Consider the following 26,996-nt stretch of genomic DNA (forward strand, 5'->3'; position numbering starts at 1 on the left):
CCAGTTGTGATTCAGCCTGGAATCGAACCAGGGTCTGTAGTGATGCCTCTAGCACTGAGATGCAGTGCTTTAGACTGCTGCGCCACTCAGGAGCCCATATACAGATGTGCTCAAATTTGTTGGTACCCCGCCACAAAAAACGAAGAATCCACAATTTTTTCTGAAATAACTTGAAACTGACAAAAGTAATTAGCATCCACCATTGTTTATTCCATATTTAATAGAAATCATACTTTGCTTTTGACTTTTTATTCAACATAATATTGTAAATAATAAAACAAATGACAATGGCATGGACAAAAATGATGGGACCCTTAACTTAATATTTTGTTGCACAACCTTTAGAGGCAATCCCTGCAATCAAATGTTTTCTGTAGCTATCAATGAGACTTCTGCAGCTGATAACAGGTAGTTTGGCCCACTCTTCCTGAGAAAACTGCTCCAACTGTCTCAGGTTTGATGGGTGCCTTCTCCAGACTGCAAGTTTCAGCTCTTTCCATAGATGTTTGATAGGATTCAGATCAGGACTTATAGAAGGCCACTTCAGAATAGTCCAATGTTTTGTTCTTATCCATTCTTGGTTGCTTTTAGCTGTGTGTTTTGGGTCATTATCCTGTTGGAGGACCCATGACCTGCGACTGAGACAAAGCTTTCTAACACTGGGCAGTACGTTTCGCTCCAGAACGCCTTGAATGTCTTGAGATTTCATTATGCCCTGCACAGATTCAAGGCACCCTGTGCCAGGCGCAGTAAAGCAGCCCCAAAACATAACCGAGCCTCTTCCATGTTTCACTGTAGGTATGGTGTTTTTTCTTTGAAAGCTTCATTTTTTTCGTCTGTAAACATAGAGCTGATGTGACTGGTTTTGACTCCAGTTTTGACTCACCTGTCCAAAGGACATTCTCCCAGGAGGATTGTGGCTTGTCAATATGCATTTTAGCAAATTCCAGTCTGGCTGTTTTATGTTTTTCTTTCAAAGTGGAGTCCTCCTGGGTCTTCTTCCATGGAGCCCACTTTAGCTCAAAAAGCGACAGATGGTGCGATCAGAAACTGACGTACCTTCACCTTGGAGTTCAGCTTGTATCTCTTTGGCAGATATCGTTGGTTCTTTTTCTACCATTCGCACTATCCTTCTGTTTAATCTGGGGTCGATTTTCCTCTTGCGGCCGCGCCCAGGGAGGTTGGCTACAGTTCCAAGGACCTTAGATTTGGGTATGTCATTTTAGGCGAAAATTGAAAAAAAGGGGTGGATCCTTACGAGTTAAGACATGAAGGTCAGTCAATCTGGAAAATGTCAAGAATGTTTCTTCAAGTGCAGTCGCAAAAAACCAACAAGCGCTATGAAGAAACTGTCTCTGATGAGGACCGCCGCAGGAAAGGAAGACCCAGAGTTACCTCTGCTGCAGAGGATAAGTTCATTAGCGTTACCAGCCTCAAAAATTGCAGCCCAAATAAATGCTTCACAGAGTTCAAGTAGCAGACACATCTCAACATCAACTGTTCAGAGGAGACTGCGTGAATCAGGCCTTCTTGGTTGAATTGCTGCAAAGAAACCACTACTAAAGGACACTAATAAGAAGAAAATATTTCCTTGGGCCAAGAAACATGAGCAATGGACATTAGACCAGTGGAAATCTGTCCTTTTGGTCTGATGAGTCCAAATTTGAGATTTTTGGTTCCAACCGCCGTGTCTTTGTGTGAGATGCAGAGTAGGTGAATGGATGATCTCCGCATGTGTGGTTCCCACCGTGAAGCAAGAAGGAGGAGGTGTGATGGTGTGGTGGTGCTTTATTAGAATTCAAGGTACACTTAACTAGCATGGCTAACACAGCATTCTGCAGAGATAAACATTCCCATCTGGTTTACGTTTAGTGGCACTATCATCTGTTTTTCAACGGGACAATGACCCAACACACGTCCAGGCTGTGTAAGGGATATTTGACCAAGGACGAGAGTGATGGAGTGCTGCACCAGATGACCTGGCCTCCACAATCCCACTGACCTCAACCCAATTGAGATGGTTTGGGATGAGATGAACCGCAGAGTGAAGGAAAAGCAGCCACCAAGTGCTCAGCATAAGTGGGAACTTCTTCAAGACTGTTGGAAAAGTATCCCAGGTGAAGCTGGTTCAGAGAATGCCAAGAGTGTGCAAAGCTGTCATCAAGGCAAGTTTAGTTTAGTTTATTAATTTGACCATTTTAAAAAACAAGCACACATAAAACTTGAAAAAGACATACATGCGCATGAATAAAATCATGGAGGATAACACACAATAAAGTCTGGGACTTATTTCCATTGTGGTCCTCTTGAGACAAGGTGGCTAGACAAGATCGAACACAGTTTGGCAGTGAAATAATAAAACAAAACAGCGAAGAAGAACTTCTATCTCATCATTCCACTTACATCACCAGATGTAAGGCAAACGGTGGCTATTTGAAGAATTTCAAATATAAAATGTAATTTTGATTTGTTTAACACTTTTTTTGTTACTACATGATTCTATATGTGTTATTTAATAGTTTTGATGTCTTCACAATTATTCTACAATATAGAAAATAGTAAAATAAAATAAAAATCTTGAATGAGTAGGTGTTCTAAAACTTTTGACCATTAGTGTGTGTGTGTATATATACATATATATATATATATACCTAACTGACCTAAGACAGGGAGTTTTTATTAGGCTTATATGTCAGGAGTTATGAAAACTGAGTATAAATGTATTTGGCTAAGGTGTATGTAAACTTCCGAATTCAACTGTGTGTGTATATATATATATATATATATACATACACACACAGTTGAATTCGGAAGTTTTGTTACCATGTAGAACTCTTTTGACCCTTTTGGTAACCCTTTTGGTTACCATGTAGAACGGGTGACATAATGTAGCATTCCTTTTTAATTGTGTTCATAAATGGTCAAACATACAAATCAAATCATTCATAACTTTCCAAGAAGGCTCTATTGTTAGAATAACATAATTCTGTTGTATTACAGTATGTTCTTGTGAAATGCCAAACTTGTAGAATGCACTTAAATATGTACAGTACTTCATATTATTCTTACACATTCACTTGGGCTGTCAATATCCTGGATTAAAACTGTGTATTTGAATGTTAAGCATTGATATGTGTGATTTTAAAATGCTTTTAAGGTACGCGACCCCACAAAGAACGATTTAGGCCTTGTTAGTTGAGTTATTTTAAGATCCTATGGGCCCTGGTCAAAAGTGGTGCACCATAAAGGTACTGGATGCCATTGGGAAGCAACCGAAATCTGGTAGCGCTATAGCAAGCAGGTGAATGGCGCAACGGTCTAAACTTGCAAGGGTCATAACAAAAATGTGATTCCAGTGATTCTGCCGACCACGTACGGGTCTGAGGTGCTGCTGGGAATAGCTAGCTGCCTATCAAGCTAGTGGTATTTTCTTGAGGTCTTGAATGCAGCCCTGCAATGCAGCTCCTTGTGGCTTGTCCCGGGCTTGTGGCTCTCTATATATCCCTGCTGTTTGTTGTTGTTGTTTCCAATCATCCCTGCGACCTACCCAGTGTGGAACTGCGAGGGGAAACAGCGTAACCAACGTTGCTACCATAACAAAGACCAAAGCTGGTGGGATTATCGTTGAGGACAGTGGTGTCTCTCAATCACAGGTGAAGGATCTTTTAAACGAACAAAACTACAAGCAGTTGTTACAACAACAAGAAAATTGCTTGAAGTCTTGTGTCCAAATACTGGTGGAGTCAACTAATAAAAGAATGGAAGACCTGACCAGAGTTCAGGACCTGAAGAACAGTTTGCAGTTCTCCCAGGATCAGCTCAATGAGTGTAAACAGGAGAACGGCAGATGACAGAAATCTGTCATTGAGAGAGAATATCAGTTCTGCATGTGAATGCATGTTAACAGTGACGGAGAAATCAAATGATCTCGAGGGACAATCAAGGTGGAACAACATTGTTGTGGACGGAATTGCAGAATCTCCCCATGAGGACAAAGTGAGGGAAATGATTTCGGAGAAACTAAAGATGGACCACAATAAGATTTAGGTGGAGAGCGCCCACAGGACTGGAAAACCCACTATCAGCCCAGGTGACAGGTCCAGCTGTGCGCCAGAAGAGGAAAGTACTTATCCCAGCCATGAAAGCTGACAGAGCGCATGGGGACATTGCTTACACCCGCTATGACAGGCTCATTGTCCATGCTCCCTCCCAAAAGCCTGGAAGGGATGAGAGAGCCAAGGCTATGGGTTCGTAGCTTCAGCCCCGCATCACACACACACACACACACACACACACACCAACTGATTAATGGACTGCTGAATATACACTGCTCAAAAAAATAAAGGGAACACTTAAACAACACAAAACAACACACTTAAACAACACCCCCAATAAAGGAGTGGTTCTGCAGGTGGGGACCACAGACCACTTCTCAGTTCCTATGCTTCCTGGCTGATGTTTTGGTCACTTTTGAATGCTGGCGGTGCTTTCACTCTAGTGTTAGCATGAGACGGAGTCTACAACCCACACAAGTGGCTCAGGTAGTGCAGCTCATCCAGGATGGCACATCAATGCGAGCTGTGGCAAGAAGGTTTGCTGTGTCTGTCAGCGTAGTGTCCAGAGCATGGAGGCACTACCAGGAGACAGGCCAGTACATCAGGAGACGTGGAGGAGGCCGTAGGAGGGCAACAACCCAGCAGCAGGACTGCTACCTCCGCCTTTGTGCAAGGAGGAGCAGGAGGAGCACTGCCAGAGCCCTGCAAAATGACCTCCAGCAGGCCACAAATGTGCATGTGTCTGCTCAAACGGTCAGAAACAGACTCCATGAGGGTGGTATGAGGGCCCGACGTCCACAGGTGGGGGTTGTGCTTACAGCCCAACACCGTGCAGGGCGTTTGGCATTTGCCAGAGAACACCAAAATTGGCAAACTCGCCACTGGCGCCCTGTGCTCTTCACAGATGAAAGCAGGTTCACACTGAGCACGTGACAGACGTGACAGAGTCTGGAGACGCCGTGGAGAACGTTCTGCTGCCTTCAACATCCTCCAGCATGACCGGTTTGGCGGTGGGTCAGTCATGGTGTGGGGTGGCATTTATTTGGGGGGCCGCACAGCCCTCCATGTGCTCGCCAGAGGTAGCCTGACTGCCATTAGGTACCGAGATGAGATCCTCAGACTCCTTGTGAGACCATATGCTGGTGCGGTTGGCCCTGGGTTCCTCCTAATGCAAGACAATGCTCGACCTCATGTGGCTGGAGTGTGTCAGCAGTTCCTGCAAGATGAAGGCATTGATGCTATGGACTGGCCCGCCTGTTCCCCAGACCTGAATCCAATTGAGCACATCTGGGACATCATGTCTCGCTCCATCCACCAACGCCACGTTGCACCACAGACTGTCCAGGAGTTGGCGGATGCTTTAGTCCAGGTCTGGGAGGAGATCCCTCAGGAGACCATCCGCCACCTCATCAGGAGCATGCCCAGGCGTTGTAGGGAGGTCATACAGGCACGTGGAGGCCACACACACTACTGAGCCTCATTTTGACTTGTTTTAAGGACATTACATCAAAGTTGGATCAGCCTGTAGTGTGGTTTTCCACTTTAATTTTGAGTGTGACTCCAAATCCAGACCTCCATGGGTTGATAAATTGGATTTCCATTGATTATTTTTGTGTGATTTTGTTGTCAGCACATTCAACTATGTAAAGAAAAAAGTATTTAATAAGATTATTTCTTTCATTCAGATCGAGGATGTGTTGTTTAAGTGTTCCCTTTATTTTTTTGAGCAGTATATATATTTTATCTTGCTGTGTTAGATATTTTACATATTATGTCTATCTCTGATAAGCCACCCAGGGAAGTAGCCCATATTACTATATGTAGCCTTAGAAATAAGGTTAATTAAATCAATAACTTGCTAACATCAGATAACATTTATATACTACTCATTTCTGAGACTCGATTAGATAATTAATTTCATAGCAATACAAGGATATAACATCTATAGAAGAGACAGTATTGCTTATGGGGGAGGTGTTGCTGTATATTTTCAGAGCCATATCCCTGTAATGCTTAGAGAAGATCTTATGCCAAGTGTTATTGAAATGTTGTGGTTGAAGGTTCACATGGCACATCTGAAGCCTTTTCTTTTTGGGTTGTTGCTATAAATCACCAAGTGCTAACAGTCAATATCTAAATAATATGTGTGAAATGCTTGATAGTGTATGTGATGTAAACAGAGATCTACTTTCTTGGGGACCTGAATATTGACTGAGAGGACTGAAGAGGAAGCGTCTCACTGTAACCAGCGCACATAATCTGGTTCAGGTTATTAATCAACCTACCAGGGTGTTTCCAAACACTACAGGAACAATATCATCCACATGTACTGATCACATTTTTACTAATACTGTAGAACTTTGTTCTAAAGCTGCATCTGTACCCATTGGATGCAGTGATCACAATATAGTGGCCTTATCCAAGAAAGCCAAAGTTCCAACAGCTGTATAAGAGAGTGTATTAGTGTATAAGAGATCATACAAAAGATTTTGCTGTGACTCTAATGTGGATGATGTTAAAAATATTTATTTGTCTGATGTGATTAATAAGGAGCATCCACACACTCCACTTGATTAATTTATGAAATTGCTTCTTCCAATTATTGATAAACATGCACCTGTTAAGAAACTGACTGTTACATCTCCATGGATCGATGAGGAAATGAAAAACTGTATGTTTGAAAGAGAAGGGGCAAATGGGGGCTAATAAGTCTGGCAGCACATCTTGACTTACTGCAAATTGAGAAAGTAAGTGACGAAACACAACAAAAATAAGAAGAAACTGTATCATAAAGTCAGTATCTATGATATAAAGAATGATGCAAACAAACTTTGGAGTACTTTAAATGAAATTATGGTCAGAAAGACACATTCAATTCCATCTTTCATCGAATCAGATGGCATATTCATCACAAAACCATTTGATGTTGCCAATTATTTTAATGATTACTTCACTGGCAAAGTGGGCAAACAGCAGGAAATGACAACAATAAACAGTGAGCCATTGTACTCATGCATAAAAAACTCATAATGAAGGAAAGGCATTGTAAGTTTACATTTTGTAAAGTTATTGGAGTAATGGCTGAAGCATTGCAATATTTACCTGGAGCTAACTGCAAATAGCACTGCTGGGTATTTAAAAAGTCATAGTCAATCGATCAATAATATAATAATGTTTATCTGTAATTTACAAAATGTAGAATCTATGAGAATAGAAAGGTTCAGAGCTTTTATGAAACATCACAGCACAGTTGAAAAATACAGTGCATTTGGAAGGTATTCAGACCCCTTCCCTTTTTCCACATTTTGTTAAGTTACGAGCCTTAATCTTAAATTGATTAAATAAACAAAGTTCCTCATCAATATACAAACAACACTCCATAATGACAAATCTAAAACAGGTTTTTATACATTTTTGCAAATTAAAACAAAAACAAAACAGAAATACCTTATTTACATAAGTATTCAGACCCTTTGCTATGAGACTCAAAACTGAGCTCAGGTGCATCCTGTTTTCATTGATCATCCTTGAGATGTTTCTACAACTTGATTGGAGTCCACCTGTGGTCAATTCAATTGCATGGACATGATTTGGAAAGGCACACACCTGTCTATATAAGGTCCCACAGTTCACAGTGCATGTCAGAGCCAAAACCAAGCCATTAGGTTGAAGGAATTGCCATTAGAGCTCCGAGACAGGATTGTTTCGAGGCACATTGAAGGTCCCCAAGAACACATTGGCCTCCATCATTGTTAAATGGAAGAAGTTTGGAACCAGCAAGACTGTTTCTAGAGCTCGCCGCCTGGCCAAACTGAGCAATCGGGGGAGAAGAGCCTTGGTCAGGGAGGTGACCAAGAACCCGATGGTCACTCTGACAGAGCTCCAGAGTTCCTCTGAGGAGATGGGAGAACCTTCCAGAAGGACAACCATCTCTGCAGCACTCCACCAATCAGGCCTTTATGATAGAGTGGCCAGATGGAAGCCACTCCTCAGTAAAAGGCACATGACAGCCTGCTTGGAGTTTGCTAAAAGGCACCTAAAGGCTCTCAGACCATGAGAAACAAGATTTTCTAGTCTGATGAAACCAAGATTGAACTCTTTGGCCTGAATGCCAAGCGTCACATCTGGAAGAAACCTGGCACCATCCCTACAGTAAAGCATGGTGGTGGCAGCATCATGCTGTGGGGATGTTTTTCAGCGGCAGGGACTAGGAGAAAGGTCAGGATCGAGGCAAAGATGAACGGAGCAAAGTAAAGTACAGAGAGATCCTTGATAAAAACCTGATCCAGAGCGCTCATGACCTCAGACTGGGGCAAAGGTTCATCTTCCAACAGGGCAAATATCCTAAGCACACAGCCAAGACAACGCAAGAGTGGCTTCGAGACAAGTCTCTGAATGTCCTTGAGTGGCCCAGCGAAAGCCCGGACTTGACCAAGATCAAGTATCTCTGGAGAGACCTGAAAATAGCTGTGCAGCAATGCTCCCCATCCAACCTGACAGACCATGAGAGGATCTGCAGAGAAGAATGGGAGAAAGTCCCCAAATACAGGTGTGCCAAGCTTGTAGCATCATACCCAAGAAGACTCGAGGCTGTAATCTCTGCCAAAGGTACTTCAACAAAATACAGAGTAAAGGGTCTGAATACATATGTAAATGTGATATTTCCATTTTTATATTTTGACTAAATTAGCAAAAATTTCAGAAAACCTGTTTTTGCTTTGCCATTATGGGGTATGTTTAGATTGATTCCATTTTCGAATAAGGCTGTAATGTAGCAAAATGTGGAAAAAGTCAAGGGATCTGAATACTTTCAGAATGCACTGTATATATATATATACACACAAAACATATTTATGGGGATTGTAAATGATGCAGACAATAACATTGATGGAAGCCACAATATATCTGCAATATTAAATCTGATCTACTACTGTCATTTACAATTTAGATGGAAAGCAACTGAGGATGGTAGCTGACTCTATAGCCACTCCTATCTGTCATATCATAGCTAAGCCTAGAGGAAAGTCTTTATCCTCAAGCCTGGAGTTAAGCCAAAGTCCTTAACTGGTTCTAACAGCAGACCTAGCAACTTTCTTCAAGCTTTTCACAAACTTTTGTACATTTTTTTTATCTGTTAACAAATTAACAGCAGACTTTCAGCATACTTACAGAGAAGGGCCCACAACATGTACTGCACTGACATAAATGAAATTGATAATAATAAGATTGCTGGAGCTGTACTGTTAGATTTCAGTGCAGCCTTTGATATTATTGACCATAACCTCTTGCTGAGAAAACGTATGTGTTATGGCTTTTCAACCTCTGCCATATAGTGAATTAGAGCTGACTATCTAATATAACTCAAAGGGTTTTCTTTAATGGAAGCTTCTCTAATGTCAAACATATAAAGTGCGGTGTAACACAGGGCAGCTATCTAGGCACTCTACTCTTTTCTATTTTTACCAATGACCTGCCACTGGCATTAAACAAAACATGTGTTTATACTGTTGACTCAACCATATACACATTAGCAACCACAGCTAATGAAGTCACTGAAACCCTTAACAAAGAGTTGCAGTCAGTTTTGGAATGGTGGCCAGTAATGGTCCTGAACATCTCTAAAACTAAAAGAATTGTATTTGGTACAAGTCATTCCTTAAGTTGTAGACCTCAGCTGAATTTGGTAATGAATGGTATGGCTGTTGAACAAGTTGAGGAGACTAAATTACTTGGTGTAACCTTGGATTGTAAAACTGTCATGGTCAAAACACATACAGTTGAAGTCAGAAATTTTTTCAACCACTCCACACATTTCTTGTTAACAACTGACTTCTGCTTTGTGGAGTGCGGTGTCAAAAAAGCAGAGCATCTCTTTATTAGTTACAGACCTCTCCCCATCTTTACAAACATTGAATCTACAGTTGAACGAGTCCTATACAAAAAACAAATAAAGCAACACCTCATGGCCCAAAATCTCTCCCCCATGTGACCTACTTGCTGTGTGTATGTACTGACATGCATGTGGAACTGATAGATGCACACACATTACATGTTACTGTTTTTAAATGTATGTAAACTGTAAATTATTGTCTATGTAATGTATTTCTCGTTATGTGTCGGACCCCAGTAAGATTAGCTGTCGCCATTGGCGTCGGCTAAATGGGGATCCTAATAAATCAAATCAAATAGCATCCTATCCATCCTGCCTCTCTATGGGAAGGCAGGGTGGTGAAGCTGCACTCTAGAGCTGAACCTCCCTAATCCTATTAGGAACCCAGCATTGAACAGCAGCTATTTAAACTCCACAGCAGGCAGCTCACGTAGAAAGAAGTCTTACCCTGACCCTCACCCACAAACAGGAAAAGGAGCCAAAACCCCAAAACTTGGGGTAAAACACATAGTGAATCAGCACCACTAAGTAGTTCAGCCAACATGTGCACAACACTAAGCTACGCTATCATCTCTACGTTGTCTGTCATTCTGAATGACTGAAGCTAAATTTAGTCTGGTGTGGTAGCTAACGCTAACAGCACTAAACAAGCATGCTGCGCTGGAAGCCAGGCAGGCTGGCCGGCAAATTAGTGTATACTCACATCCACTCCAGGACTTGAGCAGAGACTTGATGCTGATCTCAAAGAAGCCTGAGTCCTGTTGGCTGGCCATGCCTATCCAGGCTGCACACAGGTGGAACGTCTCCCTGTTGATGCTACTGTTGTTGTTGTTGTTTACTCCTGCAGCTCTGGAGAAGCAGTTTGAGCTGCCGTTGCTGTCACTGTCACCACACTGTGATGCACAACACTTCTGCTGCGCTGGCGAGCACCAGAACAAACTGACACTGCGCTGCCCCTCCTTCTCCTCCTCCTCCTGTTCCTGGCGCTCAGCCCTCTATCTCTCTCTCCTCGCTCCCTCACTCACTTATCCGCTCTCTCTCTGCTCTCTCACTCCATCATGTTCTCTCCCTGTCCTTGCTCGCTCTCCCACTATCTCTCTCTCCCTGTCCTCACTCTTCCACTGTCTCCTGCTCCCTCCCTCGCTCTTCCCCTCTCTCAATCCCTCTCTCTTTCTCTCCCCTCCCTCTCTCTACCCCTCCCTCCCTACGTCCCTCTCTCTCTGTCCCACCCTCCCTCCTGCCCTCTCTCTTCCTATCTATCCCTCTCTCTCTCTGTGTATCTAAAGCCGCACGTCAGGCAGGCATGCAGGGCGGCGATGTGCAAGCTCCCTTTAAATAACTGCATGGAGGCTGGAAGTGCAGGAAGCAATCCTCTTAGCGGAGCTCAGTTAATGATAACCAGTGTTTGTCTCTGCAGCGGCCTGATAATGATGATAGCGATGAGGGACTCGTCCCTCATAGAGCTGCTGAGCCCTGTCACTGAGCAACCTGAGACTCTCAGACTGGGAGAGGATGGGAGCTACAGTAAAGGAGGTTACAGTACACTAACAAGCCATCCCAGCGCACACACACACTACATACGCCCACACACACACACACGCTGCTTCTACTGTCAATCTATCATGTTGCCTAGTCACTTTAACCATACCTATATGTGTCTAGCTACCTCAATTACCTCCTACCCCTGCACATCAACTCGGGACTGACTATTTATGTTTTTACCACAGTAGTGCCTTTACCAACATCAGTAACCCAGAGGGCAAATCAATGTTGAAATTATTGAGTTTTTCCTACTGGGAATTTGTCTCAACACGTATTTTTCAGTCAAAACATATTTCTCCTAATATTGGGATAATGCAAGCTTCATAAGGGAGAGAGTTCACTTTATTGGTCAATTGCACACAAGGTCCAACTGAAATTTGACTTTCACTTTTAACCCAAAAGACAGGTTTTGGAGTGGGGGGCTGCCACACTGGGCGCCTGGGGAGCTGTTGTTGTGGGGGGTTAATCGTAGATGTTAAGTCCCCCATTGAGGGGTTCTGAACCAGTTCCGACTGACATTTGTGTACAAAGCGCTCTGTGAACGCCATAGGGTCCTGTGCCTTATAATGCCAAAAATAACCCTCTGTCTGCTCTCCGTTTCCCTTCTCCCCCGATTTTCTTAGTTTGACCAGGCGGCCAGCTCTTGGAAGAGTCTTGGTGGTTCCAAACTTATTCCATTTAAGAATGATGGAGGCCAATGTGTTCTTAGGGACCTTCAATGCTTAACACATTTTTTTTGGTACCCTTCCCCAGATCTGTGCTGCGACACAATCCTGTGTCAGAGCTCTACGGACAATTTCTTCGACCTCATGGCTTGGTTTTGGCTCTGAGATGCACTGGGACCTTATATAGACAGGTGTGTGCCTTCCCAAATCATGTCTAATCAATTGAATTTACCACAGGTGGACTCCAATCAAGTTGTAGAAACATCTCAAGGACGACCAATGGAAACACGATGCACCTGAGCTCAATTTTGAGTCTCATATTAAAGGGTCTGAATACTTATAGAAATAAGGTATTTCAGGTTTGTATTTTTATAAATTTGATAGTGCCAACCTAAGTAACAGTACAGAAGAAAAATGATCAGGCCTGCTGTACATCTTACTATTGAAAGTATTGTTGAAAAAAAAAATTTGGTTGGAACTGTTGCTGTTAAAATACAATAAATAATTGGTATTCTGAATTGGAATACACTGTTTGATCACATAACACAGATATAGACCAGAAAACACACACATAGTCCTAATAAGAGGTGTGTGGCTGTTGAAGTTTTCAACAAGCAGGTCTATTCTGGGATCAGTTTTTGACAGTACAACACTGAGGTCATGCTCAGCATTGAGACTTTTTCTGTATTTTATTCTGGATCCCTAGGCAGCAGCTTCTGTCTGTCTGTCTGTCTGTCTGTCTGTCTGTCTGTCTGTCTGTCTGTCTGTCTGTCTGTCTGTCTGTCTGTCTGTCTGTCTGTCTGTCTGTCTGTCTGTCTGTCTGTCTGTCTGTCTGTCTGTGTGTCTGTGTGTCTCTCTGTCTGTCTGTGTCTCTGTGTCTCTGTGTCTCTCTGTCTGTCTCTGTCTCTGTCTCTGTGTCTCTGTCTCTGTGTTTCTGTCTCTGTCTCTGTGTCTCTGTGTCTCTGTCTCTCTGTCTCTCTGTCTCTCTGTCTCTGTCTCTCTGTCTCTGTCTCTGTGTCTCTGTCCCTCTGTCTCTCTGTCTCTATGTCTCTGTCTCTGTGTGTGTGTTGGAGTGTCAGTGTAGTATGTGTGAGTGTGTGGGTAGAGTCCAGTGAGTGTGCATAGAGCCAGTGCAATTTTTTTTAAATAAATGGTGTCACAATTGGCTCATTCATCCCCCCTCCTCTCCCCTGTAAATCAGAACGTCTTCTCAGTCAACTTACATGGTAAAATAAGGATAAAATAAAATAAAAAATAAAAAAAATGTATTAGTCACATGCGCCGAATAAAACAGGTATAGACCTTACCATGAAATGCTTACTTACAATCCCTTAACCAACAACGCAGTTCAAGAAATAGAGTTAAGAAAATATTTAGTAAATAAACAAAAGTTAAAAAAATTATAAAAAGTAACAAAGTAACAATAACGAGGCAATATACAGGGGGTACTGTTACCGAGTCAATGTGCGTGTTACGACTTCCGCCGAAGTCGGGCTCCTCTCCTTGTTCGGGCGACGTTCGGCGATCGACGTCACCGGCTTTCTAGCCATCGCCGCTCCATTTTTCATATGTCCATTTGTCTTGTCTTGTTCCATACACACCTGGTTTTCATTTCCCCAATCAATCTACTTGTATTTAACCCTCTGTTTCCCATCATGTATTTTGTGTGTAATTGTTTCGTGTTATTGTGGTGTTTTATTACGCGCTTTACTTTTGTTATGTTCCGTGTTTTGAGTGCATTTGATTTATGTAGTGCTCTCGTTTTTGGGAACGAAAATAAAAGTGCGCCTGTTAAACATTACTCTGCTCTCCTGCACCTGACTTCGCCTCTAGTACACCCCTTGACAGTGCAGGCATACAGCTTAATCAAGGTAATTTGTACATGTAGGTAGGGTGACTATACATTGATAATAAACAGTGAGTAGCAGCAGTGTAAAAACAATTCAAATAATCCTGGTAGCCATTTGATTAACTGTTCAGCAGTGTTATGGCTTGGGGGTAGAGGCTGTTCAGGAGCCTTTTGGTCATAGACTTGGTGCTCCGGTACTGCTTGCTGTGCCGTAACAGAGAGAACACTATGACTTGGATGACTGGAGTCGTTAACAATTTTTTTAGGGCCTTTTTAGGTGCTAGATGGCAAGGAGCTCGGTCCCAATTATGTACTGGGCTGTACGCACTACCCTCTGTAGCGCCTTGTGGTTGGATCCCAAGCAGTTACCATACCAAGTGGTGATGCTTTTTGAGGATCTGAGGGCCCATGATTAATATTTTCAGCCTCCTGAGGTGTTGTCGTGCCCTCTTTACAACTTTGTTGTTGTGTTCGGACCATGATAGGTCCTTAGTGATGTGAACACCGAGGTCCTTGAAGCTCTCGACTCGCTCCACTACAGCCTGTCAATGTGAATGGGGGCGTGATCGGCCCTATTTTCACAATCAGCTCCTTTGTCTTGCTGATGTTGAGGGAGAGGTTGTTGTCCTGGCACCACACTGCCAGGTCTCTAACCACCTGTCTCATTGTCATCGGTGATCAGGCCTACCACCGTCGTGTCGTTTGCGAACTTAATGATGGTGTTGGAGTCGTGCGCGGTGACGCAGTCATGGGTGAAAATGGAGTACAGAAGAGGACTAAGCAAGCACCCCTGAAGGCCCCCGTGTTGAGGGTCATTGTGGCGGATGTCTTGCTACCTGGAGGTGGCCCGGTTGGGAAGTCCAGGATCCAGTTACAGAGGGAGGTGTTTAATCCCAGGGTCCTTAGTTTAGTGATGAGCTTGGAGGGCACTATGGTGTTTCTTGCTGAATCAGTGAACAGAATTCTCACATAGGTGTGGCTTTTATCCAGATTGGAAAGGGCAATAGGGAAAGGCTTATACAACTGAAATGTGTCTTCCACATTTAACCCAACCCCTCTGAATCAAAGAGGTGCGGGGGGGCTGCCTTAATCGACATCCATGTCTTCTTCGCCTGGGGAACAGTGGGTTAACTGCCTTGCTCGGGGGCAGAACGACAGATTTTTACCTTGTCAGTTCAGGGATTCCATCCAGCAACCTTTCAGTTACTGGCCCAATGCTTTAACAAATAGGCTACCTGCCGCCCCTTAGAGATTGCGTCATCTGTGGATCTGTTGCGTCATCTGAAGATCAGAGTGGGTTCAGGGTGTCTGGGATGATGGTGTTGATGTCAGTCATGACCAGCCTTTCAAAGCATTTCATGGCTACAGTTGTGGGTGCTACAGGAAGATAGTCATTTAGACAGGTTACCTTGGCATTCTTGGGCACAGGGACTATGGTAGTCTGCTTGAAACATGTAGGTATTACAGACTGGATCAGGGAGAGGTTGAAAATGACAGTGTACCGCACATTACGCTGGACAGAAAAAACACAGCACAGAAAATCAAGCCCTTAGATGTAGCTTTGCTCTCTGGGTTAAATAAATTAAACAAGCTCCAGTAGGCTAATCTTTTTGAGTGTGGACTGTATTACTGTACTGTATTGTATTATACTGTATTACATGGACTGGAATTACGCACGTCGTTCAAACCATGAAGCTGGGAGAGAACATTTGATGCTGGTGCAGGACATGCGGCCTATGAAGTTACAATTACAGACTAGCGAATTTGATTTAAATTTGGCAATACAGAGAACTCTAAACGTATTGGGACAGTGACACATTTGTTATTGTTTTGGCTCTGTACTCAAGCACTTTGGATTTGAAATGATACAATGACAATGAAGTTAAAGTGCAGACTGTCAGCTTTAATTTGAGGATATTTCCTATCATATCAGGTGAAACGTTTCGACATTACAGCACTTTTTGTACATAGTCACACCATTTTAGGGGACCAAAAGTACTGGGACAAATTTCCTTATATGTGTATTAAAGTAGTCGAAAGTCCTAGCACACAATGATTACATCACGCTTCTGACTCTACAAACTTGTTGGATGCATTTACTGTTTGTTTTGGTTGTGTTTCAGATTATTTGTGCCCAATATAAATGAATGGAAAATAATGTATTGTTTCATTTTGGAGTCACTTTTATTGTAAATAAGAATAGAATGTGTTTCTAAACACTTCTACATTAATGTGGATGCTACCATGATTATGGATAATCCTGAATGAATTGTGAATAATGACTAGTGAGAAAGTTACAGAGGCAAACAGTAAATATCATACCCACGAAAATGCTAACCTTCCCTGTTATTGTAATGGTGAGATACAGTTGAAGTCAGAAGTTTATATACACTTAGGTTGGAGTCATTAAAACTCGTTTTTTCAACCACTCCACAAATTTCTTGTTAACAAACTATAGTTTTGGCAAGTCGGTTAGGACATCTACTTTGTGCATGACACAAGTAATATTTCCAAAAAAGTTTACAGACAGATTATTTAATTTATAATCCACTGTATCTCAATTCCAGTGGGTCAGAAGATTACATACACTAAGTTGAATTAAATTGTTAATTAAACAGCTTGAAAAATTGCAGAAAATGATATCATGGCTTTAGAAGCTTCTGATAGGCTAATTGACATCACTTGAGTCAACTGAAGGTGTACCTGTAGATGTATTTCAAGGCCTACCTTCAAACTCAGTGCCTCTTTGCTTTACATCATGGGGAAATCAAAAGAAAGCCAAGACCTCAGAGAAAAAAAATGTAAACCTCCACAAGTCTGGCTCATCCTTGGGAGCAATTTACAAATGCCTGAAGGTACCACGTTCATCTGAAAAGACAATAGTACGCAAGTATAAACACCATGGGACCACGCAGTCGTCATACCGCTCAGGAAGGAGACGCGTTCTTTCTCCTAGAGATGAACGTACTTTGGTGCGAAGAGTGCAAATCAATCCCAGAACAACAGCAACGGACGTTGTGAAGATGCTGATGGAAACAGGTACAAAAGTATCTATATCCACAGTAAAATGAGTCCTATATCGACATAATCTGAAAGGCCGCTCAGGAAGGAAGAAGCCACAGCTCCAAAACCGCCATGAAATAGCGGACTACGGTTAGCAACTGCACATGGGGACAAAGATCGTACTTTTTGGAGAAATGTCCTCTGGTTTGATGAAACAAAAATAGAACTGTTTGGCTATAATGAACATCGTTATGTTTGGAGGAAAAAGGGGGAGGCTTGCAAGACAAAGAACACCATCCCAACCGTGAAGCACATGGGGTGGCAGCATCATGCTGTGGGGGTGCTTTGCTGCATGAGGGGTCTGGTGCACTTCACAAAATAGTAGGCATCATGAGGAAAGGAAAATGATGTGGCTATATTGAAGCAATATCTCAAGACATCAGTCAGGAAGTTAAAGCTTGGTCGCAAATGGGTCTTCCAAATGGACAATGATCCCAAGCATACTTCCAAAGTTGTGGCAAAATGGCTTATAGACAACAAAGTCAAGGTATTGGAGTGGCCATCACAAAGCCCTGACCTCAATCCTATATAATATTTGTGGGCAGACCTGAAAAAGCATGTGCGAGCAAGGAGGCCTACAAACCTGACTCAGTTACACCAGCTCTGTTAAGAGGAATGGGCCTAAATTCACCCAATTTATTGTGGGAAGCTTGTGGAAGGCTACCCGAAACGTTTGACCAAGTGAAACAATTTAAAGGCAATGCTAGCAAATACTAATGGAGTGCATGTAAACTTCTGAGTCACTGGGAATGTGTTGAAAGAAATAAAAGCTGAAATAAATCATTCTCTCTACTATTATTCTGACATTTCACATTCTTAAAATAAAGTGGTGATCCTAACTGACCTAAGACAGGGCATTTTTACTGGGATTAAATGTCAGGAATTTTGAAAACTGAGTTTAAATGTATTTGGCTAAGGTGTATGTACATTTCCGATTTCAACTGTATTAGCATGTCTTGATATTTGTGCATCTGTAACTTTCTCACTCATCATTATTTACGATTTATTCAGGACTTTCCATAATCATGGTAGCATCCACATTAATGTTGAAGTGTTTAGAAAAATATTCAATTCATCTTTACAATAAAATTGACTCCAAAATAACACAATACATTATTTACCATTCATTTCAATTGGGCACAAAATAATCTGCACATTGATCTGTCAGAGCAGCTCACAGATCACTGCACCTGTACATAGCCCATCTATAATTTAGGCCATACAACTACCTCTAACCATACTGTATTTATTTATTTATTTTGCTCCTTTGCACCCCATTATTTCTATTTCTACTTTGCACTTTCTTCCACTACAAATCTACCATTCCAGTGTTTTACTTGCTATATTGTATTTACTTTGCCACCATGGCCTTTTTTAAACTTTTACCTCCCTTATCTCACCTCATTTGCTCACATTGTATATAGACTTATTTTTCTACTGTATTATTGACTGTATGTTTGTTTTACTCCATGTGTAACTCTGTGTTGTTGTATGTGTCAAACTGCTTTGCTTTATCTTGGCCAGGTCGCAATTGTAAATGAGAACTTGTTCTCAACTTGCCTACCTGGTTAAATAAAGGTGAAATAAAAAAATACATTTTTTTTTAAAGCAACGATGTTCGAGTGGTAGGCTGTTTTGAAACTCTGCAACTGCAATTAAATAAAAATCATCTTTGCAAAAATAAGATGACCACCAAAAGCCAGATGGAAATTTGTGAATTAGATACGCATTCTGTCCTTATATCACTGTAGCATAGGCTATGCTGCAGCAAATTTAGACCTACCTGTCACAAGAAAAAAAGTGACCATGACGAGGTGATACATGCATTGTGAAGTGCGCTCCATACTAAGATGCGCTGTCTGTCCCCACCCTGAGCGTTGATGATTGATCATGCAGATAGCAGAGAGAAGGCCATAGAGAAGTCAGATTTAGACACTGCACATAATTTAACAGTTCCATTTCATGTCTGTTCATATAAATAATGTATCATAATTTACTGGTTTCTCGCAGGAGCTTATCCTGCGAAAAGGGAGTAGGTTTGGGCGGGAACACTCTGTAAATCTCGGTAACCTCGTTCTCGCTATTCAACCCTAAGCCACACTACAAGAAAGCTAGAGACCAATGACAGAAAGCTACAGCCCCACAGCTACAGTTACAGCCACACTGCAAGAAAGCTACAGACCCACTGCCAGAAATCTACAGACACACTGCTACAAAGTTACAGCCCCACTGCTAGAAGAGCAGAGAAATGTGAAATGTCCCAGCTGCCAAGGCTTATCACAACTATTACTAGGAAACTGCATCTGTCTCACCTGCAGCTGTGTACTGTACAACACCTTTCACACACACACGATGTCACAACACTACGGTGGTTGGCCTGATCACCTACGATGATGAGACAGCCTCTAGGGAGGAGGTCAGTGACCTGACAGTGTGGTCAGTGGCGTGTATTTATGGATGGCAAGGAAAGCCAGGCCTCCCCGACAAAATGACAAAGAAAAAAATACTAAAATATATAAAATAATGTATCTATCGTCTCTGTTTCATAATTTTCCTTCAATTCACAAGAGGCTGAATGTATCTCACCGGAGAAATCATCAAAGCGAACAAAACACTGCACTTCTGTCTCTGTATGTGTAGCACATCTATCTGATGCTGTTGGTCAGAAAGAGTATGACATTGTTGCCGCCCGTAGAATTGAATGTAAGGGAAACCAGTGAGAATTTGGCATCCCCTTGATAAAAAAGTATAAATAATAGCCCATCTGCGCTGAGCTAAACTGAGTGAGCTCAACTGTGAATGGTCCTGGCACACCAAAAAAAAGTGTCAAGGGAAGCCAAAGTAAAATGTAATGTAAAAAACTTAAATTGTTGCATCTCGTTGTGTCTTTGTCCTCCGGTGGCTAGCTAGCTAGCTAAAATTGTCCCTTTCCTAAATGGATGGAGATAGGGATTTGGTCTTGTAGTTAAACTTCATTCTCCATACTGGCCAATGATTATAAGGGCAATTCTGATCCAACAATAAATTCATACATTTTTCCCCTGGCCTGAGAGGATGGAAGTTCAACATGTAGCTAGATGTAGTAAGCTAATGTTAACTAGCAGGCTCATCGTTACCATGAAAGGAAGTTAGGCTAGCGAGCAAGCATTTTAGCCAGGTAGCCTAGGACAACAAAAACTAAAAGAGCATACTGTTTGACAGAGTCATAGACCGTTTCGGCAACATGAAAGAGGAGGATGGCATTGGCGTTTCTAAGTCAACATGTTTTTTATACTTGCGCACACGCACATGCTCACGCTCACGCTCACACTCACACATACACACCCACACAAAGAGAAATCAGTACTATGGAAAGCCACATCATATGTAACTTACATAGATTGGACTGAATTGTTTTTGGTATCTTTTAGCTGTCACTGTATTAGACTAAGCATAGGTAATTTGATGATGTTGAAATGTTGAAGTTGAAATGGTGATGAAATAATGGAGGCCAGTGGTGCGCAGGTGTTACGTTCCCACAAGACAAACTCAAAATGTCGATCACAACAAAGGGAACTAACAAAGAAAATCACTTTAACAACCAAGCAAAACAGAAAGGAGTTCAAAAGGGGTTCTGAAAGGCACTGATATGGGTGCCCACTGAAAGTTGGCAAAGAGACTAGTAAGGGGTACTAAAAGAGACCCACCATGGATGCCCAATAGGTTTGCCTCCGAAAAGACAAACTAAAAGAAAAACCCACAACTTAGGATAGGGAGTAAAAAGAATATGGCGCAAAAAACACTAAACAGGGAAAGCATCACAACTCAGGCGTCTTTCAAATGTAAGTTGAGCTCGAAATCGCACCTCAGCTGACCTGAAGTGTAGCTCTCCCAGCATCTCTTAAGCTCCACTGGAGCACTGGGCCAGCCACTCCTCATTAGCACTTGGGCCAACACAGGTAAAACACCTTCCCACTAACGAGTTGGCAACCAGCGTAATGACTGATGAGGTGACACCAATCTGTGAGCCCTATGTGCTAATATGCTATACGTGCTAAAAGTCCAACCTCAAAACATAAATGGAAAAACCAAAACCTGTAACATAAATCTAAGATGGCGTAGCAGTCGGACGTGTGTTTTGTCTTGTCCCATGTGCCAGTCTGCACAGCGCGATATCAACCCAGAGCATATCGGACTGCTTTTTCCCTACCACATCTCCGGATTCCTACCGCAAACTCTGGACCATTACACCGGATCATTGCAGCTAGCTAGCTGCAATCCGAGTGGCTACTCCTGGCTAACCCCTCTGTCCCGAAGCAAGCACCAGTTAGCCTGGAGCTAGGCCTATCTCCCGGCTAGCCGAAGAGGTCTACCAGCTAATTCTTGGGCTACAATACATATTTTGCCAATTGGCCAGGACCCTTTATTGCCGACACGGAGCTCCGCCGATCCATCATGACTGGTCTGCCAACATAATCGTCCGAGGTCGTTTCAACAGGCTTTTCCGTTGTGACTTCGCCGAAGACCCATGTGCTGGCCACGGCCCGCTAGCTCCAGCTCGCCTAGCGTAGTAGCGAATACCGAACGGCTCCCTGACTCACCCAATGCTGCTCATTGGACCCTATAATCACTCGGCTACACATGCCTCCCCCTAATGTCAATATGCCTTGTCTACTGCTGTTCAGGTTAGTTATTATTGTTTTATTTCACTGTAGAGCCCCCAGCTCCGCCCTAAATGCCTTAGATAGCTATTTTGTCGCACCCTCCACACATGCGGAGACCTCAACTGGCTTAACTGGTGCCTCCAGAGACACAACCGCTCTCATCGTCACTCAACGCCTAGGTTTACCTCCACTGTACACACATCCTACCATAACTTTGTCTGTACATTATGCACTGAATCTATTCTACCATGCCCATTAATCTGCTCCTTTTATTCTCTGTCCCCAACGCACTAGACGACCAGTTCTTATAGCCTTTAGCCGTACCCTTATCCTACTCCTCCTCTGTTCCTCTGGTGATGTAGAGGTCAACCCAGGCACTGTAGCCCCCAGCAACACACCCTTTCCCCAGGCGCTCTCATTTGTTGACTTTTGTAACTGTAAAATCCTTGGTTTCATGCATGTCAACATCAGAAGCCTCTTTCCTAACTTTGTTTCATTCACTGCTTTAGCACACTCTGCCAACCCTGATGTCCTAGCCGTGTCTGAATCCTGACTTAAGAAGGTCACCAAAAATTCTGAAATTTCCATCCCCAACTACAACATTTTCCGACAAGATAGAACTGCTAACGGGGGTAGAGTTGCAATCTACTGCAGAGATAGCCTGCAGAGTTCTGTCATACCATCCAGGTCTGTGCCCAAACAATTTGAGCTTCTACTTTTAAAAATCCACCACTCCAGAAATAAGTCTCTCAATGTTGCCGTTTGTTATAGACCCCCCTCAGCCCCCAGCTGTGCCCTGGACACCATATGTGAATTGATTGCCCCCCATCTATCTTCAGAGTTCATACTTTTAGGTAACCTAAACTGGGATATGCTTAATACCCCGGCCGTCCTACAATCTAAGCTAGATGCCCTCAATCTCACACAAATTATCAAGGAACCTACCAGGTACAACCCTAAATCCGTAACCATGGGCACCCTCATAGGTATCATCCTGACCAACTTGCCCTCTAAATACACCTCTGCTATCTTCAACCAGGATCTCAGTGATCACTGCCTCATTGCCTGAGTCCGTAACAGGTCCGTGGTCAAACCACCACCCCTCATCACTGTCAAACGCTCCCTTAAACACTACAGAGAGCAGGCCTTTCTAATCGACCTGGTCCGGGTATCCTGGATGTACATTGTCCTCGTCCCGTCAGAAGAGGATGCCTGGTTGCTCTTTAAAAGTGATTTCCTCACCATCCTAAATAAGCATGCCCCATTCAAAAAATGTAGAACTAAGAACAGATATAGCCCTTGGTTCAATCCAGACTTGACAGACAGCCCTTGACCAGCACAAAAACATCCTGTTACGTACTGCATTAGCATCGAATAGCCCCCTCGATATGCAATTTTTCAGGGAAGTCAGGAGCCAATATACACAGTCAGTTAGGAAAGAAAAGGCTAGCATTTCCAAAAAGAAATGTGCATCCTGTAGCACTAATTCCATAAAGTTTTGGGACACTAAAGTCCATGGAAAATAAGAGCACCTCCTCCCAGCTGCCCACTGGACTGAGGCTAGGAAACACTGTCACCAACGATAAATCTACGATAATCGATCATTTCAATAAGCATTTTTCTACGGCTGGCCATGCTTTCCACCTGGCTACCCCTTCCCCGACCAACAGTTCTGCACCTCCCGCAGAAACTTGCCCAAGCCCCCCCACTTCTACTTCACCCAAATTCAGACAGCTGACGTTCTGAAAAAGCTGCAAAATCTGGATTCTTACAAATCAGCTGGTTTAGACAATCTGGACCCTCTCTTTCTAAAATTATCAGTCAAAATTTTCGCAACCCCTATTACTAGCCTGTCTTTCGTATCATCTGAGATCCCCAAAGATTGGAAAGATTCCACGGTCATCCCTCTCTACAAGGGGGGAGACACTCTAGACCAAACTGTTATAGAACTATATCCATCCTGGGCTGCCTTTCTAAAATCTTCGAAAACCAAGTTAACAAACAGATCACCAACCATTTCGAATCCCACCGTACCTTCTCCACTATGCAATCTGGTTTCCGAGCTGGTCATGGGTGCACCTCAGCCATGCTCAAGGTCCTAAACGATATCATAACCGCATCGATAAAAGACAGTACTGTGCAGCCGTCTTCATTGACCTGGCCAAGGCTTTTGACTCTGTCAATCACCGCATTCTTATCGGCAGACTCAATAGCCGTGGTTTCTCAAATGACTGCCTCGCCTGGTTCACCAACTACTTCTTAGAGTTTAGTGTGTCAAATCGGAGGGCCTGATGTCCAGACCGCTTGCAGTCTCTATGGGGGTGCCACAGGGTTCAATTCTCGGGCCGACACTTTTCTCTGTATATATCAATGACGTCGCTCTTGCTGCTAGTGATTCTCTGATCCACCTCTACGCAGATGACACCATAATGTATACATCTGGCCCTTCTTTGGACACAGTTATTAAACCTCCAAACGAGCTTCAATGCCATACAACACTCCTTACATGGCCTCCAACTGATTTTAAATGCAAGTAAAACTAAGTGCATGCTCTTCAACCGATTCCTGCCCACACCCACCCGCTCAACTAGCATCACTTCTCTGGACGGTTCTGATTTAAAATATGTGGACAACTACAAATACCTAGGTGTCTGGTTAGACTGTAAACTCTCCTTCCAGACTCACATCAAACATCTCCAATCCAAAGTTAAATCTAGAATTGGCTTCCTATTTCACAACAAAGCATCCTTCACTCATGCTGCCAAACATACCCTCGTAAAACTTACCATCCTACCGATCCTCGACTTCGGCGATGTCATTTACAAAACAGCCTCCAATACCCTACTCAATAAATTGGATGCAGTCTATCACCGTGCCATCCGTTTTGTCACCAAAGCCTCATTTACTACCCACCACTGCGACCTGTATGCTCTCATTGGCTGGCCCTCGCTTCATACTCGTCGCCAAACCCACTGGCTCCAGGTCATCTACAAGACCCTGCTAGGTAAAGTCCCCCCTTATCTCAGTTCGCTGGTCACCATAGCAACACCCACCTGTAGCACGCACTCCAGCAGGTATATCTCACTGGTCACCCCCAAAGCCAATTCCTCCTTCGGCCGCCTCTCCTTCCATTTCTCTGTGGCCAATGACTGGAACGAACTACAAAAATCTCTGAAACTGGAAACACTTTTCTCCCTCACTAGCTTTAAGCACCAGCTGTCAGAGCAGTTCACAGATTACTGCACCTGTATATAGCCCATCTATAATTTAGCCCAAACAACTACCTCTTCCCCTACTGTATTTATTTATTTTGCTCCTTTGCACCCCATTATTTATATTTCTACTTTGCACTTTCTTCCACTGCAAATCTACCATTCCAGTGTTTTACTTGCTTTTTTGTATGTACTTCGCCACCATGGCCTTTTTTTGCCTTTACCTCCCTTATCTCACCTCATTTGCTCACATTGTATATAGACTTATTTTTCTACTGTATTATTGACTGTATGTTTGTTTTACTCCATGTGTAACTCTGTGTTGTTGTATGTGTCAAACTGCTTTGCTTTATCTTGGCCAGGTCTCAATTGTAAATGAGAACTTGTTCTCAACTTGCCTACCTGGTTAAATAAAGGTGAAATAAAATGTAAAAAAGAAAAAAAAGGTAAAGCCCCGCCTTATCTCAGCTCACTGGTTACAATAGCAACACCCACCCATAGCACACGCTCCAGCAGGTATATTTCAATGGTCATCCGCAAAGCCAACACCTTCTTTGGCCGCCTTTCCTTTCTGTTCTCTGCTGCCAATGACTGGAACGAATTGCAAAAATCCCTGAAGCTGGAGACTTGTATCTCCCTCTCTAACTTTAATCTTCAGCTGTCAGAGGAGCTTACCGATCATTGCACCTGTACACAGCCCATCTCAACAACCTCATCCCCATACTGTTATTTTTTGTTGTTGCTCTTTTGCACCTGTATCTGGGGTGCAAGTCTGACACCAACAGGCTCCTGAACACCTTCTATCCCCAAGCCATAAGACTGCTAAAAAAATGCCTACACGGACTATCTGAGTTGACCCTTGAATTAAATTTTTGTACCGTCTGTCTATGCACACTCACTGACACTCCAACACACACACACACGCACACACGCTTAATTTGCTCACACACACAGATAACATGCATACACATTTGCTCACCCACACATACTCACATATAATCTTCATATACGCTGCTGTTACTCTGTTTATCTTATATCCTGATGCCTAGTCACCTTACCCCTATACATATCTACCTCTATCACTCCACTATCCCTGCACATTGTAAATATGGTATTGGAACTGACCCTGAATATAGCTTACTTACTTTCTCGTGTTCTTCTTATTTCTTATTTCTTATTTTAATTTTAATTTCTTGTTTTTGTTTTACCTGTTGTTATTTTTAGTACTACATTGATACTGATTACTGCATTGTTGAGTTTACAGCTTGGATTTGTGCACGTGACATTAAAACTTGAAATTAGTAATATGACGTAGCCGACATAGCACACAAGTTTCTCTATGAATCTTTAAGTAAAAAGTCGTAAGATTCGAGGTAACTGTGACAAATATAAGTGGAGAGTGAGGTATTTCATAGAGTGGTGATATGAGTAGCTGCAATTAGTCTGTTATTAGTTTTCTGGCATCAAGTCTACACAGGTCCCACACTAAAACCAGGTTCCAAGACTTATCCTCCGACAACTACATTGGCAGATAAAACCCTAGCCTTCAGCACCAAGATTTTTCCCAGCATGTTAAACATCCAAAACAGCACCTACTTTCCAAGTCCAGAATGGTGGGCCTTTTCTTGGGATGCATCTTTTTAAACTTCCCTTGGAAGTCTTTGGCGGGAAACAGGTCCACATGTAGACTGGCCATGCGAATCATGACCACCTCATCCTGTCCCTTCGAGCAGTCCGCTTCAGCACACTCCCCCACGTCCCACTCCTTTAGAGACATGCTGATTGAATGGCAAGGAGCCCACCGTGCAGAGTTCAAGACCGCTGTCCTAGCAACATTGAGAGCCTGCGAGGGCAGTGTATTTCTGCTTTTTGTTTAATTTCTCCTCCTTCCTTTTCCTCCTTCCCAGCCCACCCTTTGTTATCTAGCGCTCCGTCTGGGGAGAATGACTGTGTTGCTGTAAAGAGATGTAGCGGAGCATCCAGCCAGCTGCCAGTCCTGCTAGTGTGTGTTAACCCCTGCACTTGTCAGAGCAGTTTAGCGAGTTACAGTAACATGCATGAATTGGGCAGGTGTCTG

At 43.0% G+C, this 26,996-nt stretch overlaps 1 protein-coding gene across 7 annotated transcripts in view; it reads right to left on the bottom strand.

Moving 5' to 3' along the window:
• Positions 1-26,996, bottom strand: part of LOC115162863 (protein furry homolog) — a 273,622-nt gene that overhangs the window by 228,164 nt on the left and 18,462 nt on the right. For 3 of the 7 annotated variants that reach the window (XM_029714316.1, XM_029714315.1, XM_029714317.1), the window contains exon 1: positions 26,516-26,963. The exons of 1 other annotated variant lie outside the window; for it this stretch is intronic. In XM_029714316.1, the coding sequence (XP_029570176.1) occupies positions 26,516-26,696 (181 nt within the window). In that variant the 5' untranslated portion in view covers positions 26,697-26,963. Of the gene's footprint in view, positions 1-10,648; positions 10,878-26,515; positions 26,964-26,996 lie in introns of those variants that run through there. 3 more of the 7 variants (XM_029714320.1, XM_029714319.1, XM_029714323.1) reach the window with 3 other exon arrangements.

Source organism: Salmo trutta, chromosome 26, assembly GCF_901001165.1.
Source record: "Salmo trutta chromosome 26, fSalTru1.1, whole genome shotgun sequence".
NCBI classification, from domain to species: Eukaryota; Metazoa; Chordata; class Actinopteri; order Salmoniformes; family Salmonidae; genus Salmo; species Salmo trutta.